At 61.9% G+C, this 9131-nt stretch overlaps 1 protein-coding gene across 1 annotated transcript in view; it reads right to left on the reverse strand.

Moving 5' to 3' along the window:
- The window catches only part of TESK1 (testis associated actin remodelling kinase 1), a 30450-nt gene extending 22202 nt beyond the window's left edge, over positions 1-8248 (reverse strand). Inside the window, exon 1 of the mRNA XM_053293769.1 lies at positions 8027-8248. Coding sequence (XP_053149744.1) covers positions 8027-8248 — 222 coding nt within the window. The remainder of the gene's footprint in view (positions 1-8026) is intronic.
- Positions 8249-9131: the final 883 nt, after the last annotated feature.

Here is a 9131-nt window from a genome sequence, read left to right on the forward strand (position 1 = left end):
GCAGGAAGCCCCCGGTGGCTGGCTGCTAGCCTCAAGACCCTGTGTGTGTGTGTGTGTGTGGGGGTCTTAAGGAGCAGCTGCCAGGGCCAGGTGGGGGCAGCCCCAGATTAGCTGTCCCTGTAATTCCCCTCGAATGAGCCTTCCGGCCGGGGAGCCCAAAACCCCTAATCCAGGCTGACAAGCTGGGAGAGGAGATCAAAAGCAGCTGCCAGGCTGGGGGGGGGAGGAGGAGGAGGAGGAGGAAGGGGGCCCAGCAAGAGTCCCTGTGGGATCAGGGCCCTCCCCCATCCAGGGCTCCCCCCCCCCGCACACATGCATCTGGAATGCAGACTCTGGAATGCTCTCCCAGTGGCCATTCGCTCCTCAGACTCCATCACAGTTTTTAGAAAGCTTGTTAAATCTTGACTTTCTATCCAGGCTTTTAGATGATTGTTTTTATTGCTGCTTCTGTGTGTTTTTACTTGTGTATAGTTTTTATCCTTGTATTTTATAGGTTTCTAATTTGGTTTTAAAAAAATATTTTTAGCTTAATATTTTATTGTCTTTTTATTGTATGTTTTTTTAACTTTTGTAAACCATCTTGAGATTGTTTTTAATGAAAGGCAGTATATAAAAGCAACAATCCATCAATCCATCAATCAATCCTCCCACGGCTGGCAGAGAAAGGAGGGCAGTGCTGAGCACCTCCTGGGCCCCAAAGGGAGGCACGTCGTCCCGCAGAGAGGAGAGCACAGCCCCCACTGGCCCTGAGAGGGGGGACGGACACCCACAGCAGGACGAATGCGCCTGCCTGGGCCCTGCCCGTGGCAGGACCCAGGACCCAGCAGGACCCGGGGCAGGCAGCAGGTGCCGGGGCACTGTGTGTGGCCCAGGCAGGAGAAGCAAGATCCCCCTGCGGTGGTGCCCCCCCGCCCCCCGCACATTCCTGGAGCCCCGCTCAGCCAGCCACCCCCCTCCCAAGAGCAGCTGCTCCTGCATGAGCGCGCACACAGACCCAGGCTGCTGCAGCACCCACCCCACTCTCCAGGGCCGGGCCCCAGAGACCTGGGCCACTTGGAGGGGAGACACACAATGGCAGCCTCAGTCACGCAGCAGCAACACAAAGAGGCTGGTCCCCAGAGAGGCCAAGCAGCAGCACACACACCCCACTCCAGGCCTCACTCCCAAGACCAACAGCCACACACACACACAAGGGGCATGATGACCCACAGCTGCACAGGGGGCCCACCCAGCCTTGTGGCGGGCAGAGGTCAGAAGCCACGCAGGCTGAGCTAGGCCTGGCCACCCCCCACCTGACTGCTGGGTCCCCCCCCCTTGTGGATCTGGGGGAGGCCATTGGTTGCAGGCAAGGCTCCCCCCCAGCTCCTTCCTCCTCCTCCCCCCCCCCAGTCAGGGCCCTCCATCCCAAGCCAGACAGCCCAGCTCCAGGCTTTCCTCCTCCTCCTCTGAGTCAGACTCTTAGGAACCTAGGAAGCTGCCTTCTACTGAGTCAGACCCTTGGTCTATCCAGCTCAGTATTGTCTTCACAGACTGGCAGCAGCTTCTCCAAGGTTGCAGGCAGGAGTCTCTCTCTCAGCCCTATCTTGAGGATTCAGCCAGGGAGGGAACCTGGAACCTCAGATGCTCTTCCCAGAGCAGCTCCATCCCCTAATAAGGGGAATCTCTTCCAGTGCTGCTCACACTTCTAGTCTCCCATTCATATGCAACCAGGGCGGACTCTGCTTAGCTACGGGGACAAGTCGTGCTGGCGACCACCAGACCAGCTCTCCTCTCACACTCTTGGTCCATCGAACTCAGGATGAGGCCTGGAGCTGCTGCCAGGGATTGGCCCGGGGCAGCCTTCTGCACGCAGCATGCACGGCCTGCGACTGAGCATGGGGGCCCGCGTGCCCAGGACATAGCGCTGGTGGGGGGAGGGCAGAAGGCCGGCTGGGACCAGCCCCCCCATCACCCCCCCCCCCCGCCACCACTGCACAGGGCAGGCTCTGGCAACAAGCCACAAGGGGGAAGCAGCAAGCGCCCTGCAGCGGGGGGGGGGAGAGGCCTGCCTGCCGCACAGCCCCTCCCGCCAGCTGCCTCCAGCCAGCCAGCCAGGCCACGTGCTGCCCTGGACAGGCCCAGGGGCTTGGGGAGCCGTGTGTCCCCCAAACAGGGATTCCCAGATCTTGTTGACCACAACTCCCAGAATCCCCAGCTGCAATGGCTCTCGCTTGGGGACTATGGGAGTTGTAGTCAACAACATCTGGGAATCCCTGTTCGAGGGGACACTGTGGGAGAGCACTCCAGCGGGAGAAAAATCCCCGCCCAGCTCCAGGAGCAGCCACTGGACCCATGGTGAGAGCAAAAGGGCCCCGCCCCGCCAGATCTTCAAGGCTGGCGGCCTCTCTTCAGAAGCGGGGCTTGGCCTGCAGGTCACACAGAGTCCTGGGGGGTTCAGCAGCATCCCCAATGTGGGGAGGAGGGAAGCCAAGTGGCCCAGCCACCGCTGCCGGAAGGGAGCTTCCAGACCACGCAGACGGCGGTGGCGTGGCACAGCACCTCCAAAGCAGGCGGGCAGGCAGGCCTCTCCCCTCTCAGGTCCTGCCCAGGAGTGGGAGGAAAGCCTCGCTGGCTGTCCTGGGGGTGCCTTGCTGACCCCTCTCAGCGGCTCTCCGTGCCGTTGACCAGGGTAGCCTTTTGGAGAGGCTGGCCCAGTTGAGTGTGGGAGGCACTGCTGGAGGCGGCCCGGCTCCCATGAGGTGCTGCTGCTGGGTGTGTGTGTGTGTGTGTGTGTGTGTGTGTTACTACTCTGGGCGGTTGTGCTCTGGGGTGCCACCATCGGGTTCCCTTCTTTCCCCTCTGCTGTTTGACGTCTGCAGGGAACCGCCGGGAAAGGCCGTCCAGAGATTTGGCGCTCTCTTTTTCATCAGAGGCAGGCGAGGCGGTGACTGTCCTGAATCCATGCCTGGATTCAGTGATGGGCTGGATGAGGGTGAACAGGCTGAGACTCGATCCAGGCAAGAGAGAAGGGCTGCTGGTCGGGGGCTCCTCTGCCCGGGCGAATGATGCTCAGCCTGTTCTCAGCCTGGGGTTGCCCTCCCCCTGAAGGACCAGGATCGCAGTCTGGGGCTGCTCACCGATCCAGCACTGTCACTAGAGTGTCAACTTCAGCTGATATGCCAATTGCAGCCTCACGTGGGCAGAGATGGCTTGGTCATCGTTGCTCATGCTCTGGTAACCTCTCGCTGCCTTCGAAAATGGTTTGGAAACTGCAGCTGGTACAAAATAGGGCTGCAGGATTATTAACTGGGACTGGATGTTTTGATCATATTACTCCAGTGCTTCGTCAGCTGCACTGGCTCCCAGTCCATTTCTGGGCCCAGTTCAAAGTGCTGGTTTCACCCTTAAAAGCCCTAAATGGCTTGGGACGGGGTTACTTGAGAGAGCGCCTTGCCCCCTATGTCCCTACCCATACCTTAAGATCTCTGGAGGCCCTGCCCCTGCCAAACGAGGTGAGGCCGGTGGCTACCAGGCAGAGGGCCTTTCCAGTGGTGGCACCCCATTTACGGAACAGCCTCCCCAGTGAGGTCCACCTGGCTTCATTACTGGGTTCTTTTGGACACCAGGTAGAGACCTTTCTGTTCACCCAGGCCTTTTAAATTCGGGTTTTCTGATTTGGTCTGATTTTTAACTAATTTTAAAATGAGTTTTTAACCTGCTTTGTCTTCTATTTTGTATTTTCTTTTCACTTTTTTGTCTGTTATGATTTAATGTGTTATATATTTTTCTTGTATGTTTTAATCTTCTGTTGTGAGCCACCCAGAGAACAATTTGTTATGGGGCGGCTAACAAATAAAGTTTATTATTATTTATTTACACAGACAGGTGTTATTGACTGGTTTGTTTTATCCAGACATCGAGTCCTTCCCAAGGACCTGGGATAGCTGAATTTTATTATCAATATTGTTGCTGTTGTTGTTGTTATAGATATCTTCGCAGAATATGGGCTGTTCCCAGTAAAGCTGCTTTTTGTAATTGGCTGATGGTGATTTCTGTGGCCCCTATGGTGTGGAGGTGCTCTTCAGGGTCTTTGGGAACTGCACCCTGGGCGCCAATGACCACTGGGATTATTTTGGTCTTCTTCTGCCACAGCCTTTCAGTTTCAGTTTGTAGATCTTTGTATTTGGTGATTTTTTCTATTTCTTTTTCTTCTATTCTGCTATCCCCTGGTATTGCTATGTCAATTATTTTGACTTGTTTTTCTTTCTTCTCGACTACAGTTATATCCGGTGTATTGTGTATTATTGCTGCTGCCGGGACCCCCAAGGAGGAGATCACTTTTGTTCAGAACCGGCCCATCGCCATCTGCCTCCATCTGACCGAGGAGCCTGTCTGTGCCCCTCATTTTGACTTAAATGTAACAAGTTGAGTGACTGCACTGGGACAGCCTTGAAGACCTGAATCTTGGCCAGGGTGGCACCAGGAAAGCAGCCTGGAGGAGAGCACGAGAGCCAGAGTGCCCGCGTGGCTAACTGTGCAGTTCTACCTGATGAATGGCCAGCCTGCAGGCAGCACAGCTCTCACGTGGGTCAAGAGAGAGAGAGAGAGAGAGAGAGAGAGAGAGAGAGAGAGAGAGAGAGAGGGAGAGGAGCAACCCACGCTGCTCAGAAACACGGGTCCCGCCCTCCCTTCTCCTTAGGACAAGCCTCTGCTGGACCCGCCCCTCTCCAGAGCAGGAAGCCAGCTCTGCAAAGGGTGCAGCGGCCCGCACTGTGGCTGGCCCCTTCCCTTGGATCGGAGCCCTGTGGCTGTGCCCTGCCCCAAAGACAGTCCACACAGCAGCAGGACTATGGCGGGCTCCCACCAGCAACTTATCCACAGGACCCGGCAGCAGGGTGCACACAAAGCTCTCAGGACAGAAGGCAGGCATGCCCGCCCAGGACGTGCTCTGGGAGCGGGTCCCAGATGAGGCCAATCTGGGATGCGACTCATGAGCCACACCAGGAGAGCCCTCACTGGCCCAGCTGGCCTGGAGTTCTGCACTGGGCTCCTCCCTCCCCTCCCCTCCCGCCCCCACGGACCTTGCCCTCCTCGCTGGCCTCCCTTCCCTGGGCCCCAGTTAAAGATCCTGCCAGGTCCACCCAGCAGAGCCTTTGCCGCCTGGACAGGCCTCTCCTCCCCAACAGCTGGCTGGCAAGTGGCATGGCACTATCCCAGCATGCACTGCTCCTACAGCAAGGACTCCTCAAGGGCTGTGCCCAAACGAAGGAAGGGTCCAAGCATCCCAGAGTCCAATGGGTTCCTTCCAAACCAGGGGACCTTCTGCGATGGCGTGGCCTGGGCAGGGGAGAGGAGACACTCCCCACCACCACCACCGCCACCGCCAGGTGGACTGCCGCAAGAAGAGAGCCAGGGGGGCAAAAGCAGCCTCCAGGAGCCACTGGATTGCGGGGGGGGGGAGTAGCCAAAGGAGCCGCTGATGCCAGGAGGCTACAAGGTGCAAAGGGCTACCATGAGAGGGAGCTAGATGCCCCCCCCCGCCCGCCAGGCCATGACAAGCAGCAGTTCCCGAGGCAGCCCTCACCACTGCACACTCGTCCCCTTGGCCAGAAGAGGAATATGAGGCCCTGGGCTGGCACCCTGGCACGCCACAAGGGAGGGTCACCAGCAGCCCCCCCCATCCCTTGGGAGTTGCTATTTATCTTTCTATCGGCCTGATTGGCCATGTGTGCCCGTAGAGGCCCCAAATGGCCTGTCATTTGAGCGGCAGGCGGGCCCTCTTGCCGCCGCCTCCCCCGCCTCGGTCTCCCTCACCTCCGTGTGTGCCCCCCCCCACTAAGCAGTGGTTGAAAAACATTTAAAGGCAGACTTAACTTGCCCTCAACCCCCCAAATTTGCCGCCTCTCATAATTTGCCGCCCCCACCGCCGTAGCAAGTGCCTATATTGCCTAGGCGTTAATCCGCCCCTGGGTAGAAAAGCCAAGATTCCACTTGCTTCCTAAAAACGGTGACGGATGCCCCACACAGAACACGCTTCCCTCTGCCGAACTGGATCATGGAGAGCGACAACAAGCCACACAAAAAGCGGGAAGGAGGAGGGTGGACACGACAGAGGCAGATGCTTTGCGGTCCAGCGTGCCCACCCACCCCGGAGCAGAAGCACCCCAGTCTAGCCCAAGGTGTGCGGGAGGAGAGAGCCAGGCCTCCCCACGTCACCCAAGCCAGCAAGGCCGCCAGATGTGCCACCCCACTGTGGGTGACCCCATCTCACAAGCCCTCCTCAACCAGGGCCGGCGGGCCTTCTGGCTTTCCCAGGCCCAGTGTCCCCTCTAAGAGGGATTCCCAGATCTTGTTGACGACAACTCCCATAATCCCCAAGCCAAGGCTGTTGCAGCTGGGGATGCTGGGAGTTGTAGTCAAGAACATCTGGGAATCCCTGTTCGAGGGCACACTGTCCAGGCCCCGTCCTGCTGCCTTAGCTCAGGTGACAGTAACCACAGGCTGCACACTCAGGATTTCAAAGCTGCCTTCTACTGAGTCAGAACCTTGCTCCATCTAGCTCAGTATTGTCGACACTGACTGGCAGCGGCTTCTCCAAGGTTGCAGGCAGGAGTCTCTCTCCCAGCCCTACCTGGAGAAGCCATGCCAAGGAGTGATCATGGGGGCAGTGTTCCCTGCAACAGGAGTGCCCAGATGTGGCTGACTACAATTCCATCATCCCCAGCTGCCATGGCCTCTGCCTGCGGGTTATGGGAGTTGTAGTCAACAACAACTGGAAACTCCTGTTACTGCAGCTGGGACCTTTGGTATGCAAGCATGTCGATGCTCCTCCAGGGAGCGATGGCATCTCTTCCAGCGCGCACACGCAGCCAGGCATCCAGAGGCAAACAAGGAGGGCCCTGAGCAAGGGGGGCAGCTCATGCTCACGACCACCCTGCAAGGCAGGCCAGTGCTGCTGTCCCCACTCAGCAGCGGGAGGGGGGGCCGCTTGCTGGAGGCTCCCCAGCAGCGGGTTCTTGGCAGAGACCGGATGACTCCAGCCCAGTGCTGCCCAGCTCAGGCTCTGCGCCGCCTTCTCCGGAAGCCCCGGCCTCTGAGCTGGAGCCTCTTTGCGCCCACCCAGTCGCTCCCCACGTGACAGCCCCCCCCCACACACACACACGGGAACAGGACGGGGCTGCCCCACCACCAGCAGCCCTTGTGGGCACAGAGTGGAGGCGCCGGCGCCGGCGACACAGCCTGGCCCACCCTGGCCCTCAGACCCTCATTCCGGCGGTAGCCAGGACGGGATGCCCCAACCCGTGAGCTGGCTACGCCGCCTGCAAAGGGGGCATTCCGGTCTCTGCTCTCTCGCTGGACGACACCCCCCCCGCCCGTTGCAAAGCCCCTTCGTCTCCCCGCCTCCCTGCGCGGTGTCCTCAGAGGTGCCCCCCCCCGCGCCGAGTCTGCGGGACGGGAGGGCTCTTCCCCACCCCACCCCCAGCCACCCCCGCCGCCAGGCTGCTGTAAACAGAGCGGCGGCCGCCGGACACTCCCACTCGCCGAGCGGCTCGGAGACGCCGCCGCGGCCGGGACAGGAGCGAGCCCGCCCGATGCAGGGCCCCTCCAGGAGGTCAGCCCGAGGCCAGGCCCGGAAGGGCTCCGCAGCACTCACCCGACTCGATCAGCCCCCCCGGACACACGTCTCCCCACTCGCGGCGCAGCCAGCAGGTGCCCCCCCAGCCCCGCCCCACAAGCAGGCCTGGCCCCTGGAGCTGCTGGCCCGAGGGCCTCCCAGGCCAACGGCAGGGGCCACCCAGCTGGCCTCCCCGTCCCCGCCGACCCTCAGCCCCGCTGCTGCCGCCCACGTCCCCCGCCGAGGCAGCTGACAGCTCCTGTCACCAAACGCCCAGCAGGCCGAGGGAGAAGCGAGAGCCCAGCAGCCGCTCAGAGGCAGAAGCGCCGCCGCCGCCGCCACCGAGATGGCCAGCGCCTGGCTCGCCCGCCCGGCCGGCCGCTTCTCCTCCCTCCCAGCACGACGTGACCCGCCTCGTCCTGCCCGGCTCACCTTGAAGACCTCCGAGAAGAAGCCGGCGCCGATCTTCTCGCAGTAGAAGTCGTCGAGGCGCGCCAGCGTGGAGACGGCGCTGCGCAGGGCCCGGTACGAAGACGGCCGGAGACGGCCGCCGCCGCCGCCGCCACCCTGCCAGCCTCCCGGGGGCTCCGCCTCGGCGGCCTCGTCCAGCCGCAGCGAGAGCCCAGCCCGGCGCGGCAGCTTGTCCCAGTCCATCTCCGGGGTGGCTGGCCGGCGGCGGCCTCAGCAGCGGCGGCGGCCCCCCCGCGCCCGCTCACATAGCGCCTGGCCGCGCTCCGGGCGAGCAGCCGATGGGCCAGAGCGGGGGCGCAGGGCCGGCCAGGGGACCGAGGCGAGAGCGAGGAGGAGGCGCGGCGCTCCGGTGCGGGGCGGCAGCAGCAGGACTCGGGCGCTGGGGAGCTCGCCCTCTCTGCGCGGAGGGGAGGCGGAGCTGGCCCCGGGAGGCGGGCGGGGCGAGCCTTAACTCCTCGGCTGCCGAGCCCGGAGCGAAGCGCCACTGCCCGCTCGCCGCGCGGGGCGCTCCGGGAGCTGCTGCGGAGGTGGCGAGTGCGAGGCCGGCTCGCGTCCTTCCTTCGCCGCGGCTCAGCCCCGGAGATGGTCGCTCGGCCCGGCTCAGCCCCTCCTCCGCCGGAGTCCGTGCGCAGTGTGAGCGCATCGCCCGCGAGCCCCGCGCGGAGGAGGAGGAGGAGAATGGGCTTCTCAGGAGGCCTGTTGCGCCCCGGCCGGCGGCACCTCTCCGCTCCGCAAGGCGCACCTTCTTGGGCCGGCGCGCTCACGCTCAGGCCCGGCCGGGAGCGGCGATTCTTTGGGAGAGAAATTCTGCTGCCGCCCCTGAATTGCGGGTGGGTGGCGGCTCAAGTCCGGCTACAAGGAGAGCGCGCGGGTGTGTCCGAGTTTGTGTCTGTCTCCCTCCCTTCAACCCCTTCAGCCGTTCCTCAAAGGGAAGCCTTGCGCCCCACCCCCGGCCATTTGCCCTCCGCCGCGGCCCGTTCAGTCCCTTCAACAGGCGAACAGCCTCCTTGCGGTTGCCCGACCCGCAGGTCGCTCTGGGCCTGCTGCCAACCGAACAGGAGAAAGG

This window comes from Hemicordylus capensis, chromosome 2 (genome assembly GCF_027244095.1).
Source record: "Hemicordylus capensis ecotype Gifberg chromosome 2, rHemCap1.1.pri, whole genome shotgun sequence".
Classification (NCBI taxonomy): Eukaryota; Metazoa; Chordata; class Lepidosauria; order Squamata; family Cordylidae; genus Hemicordylus; species Hemicordylus capensis.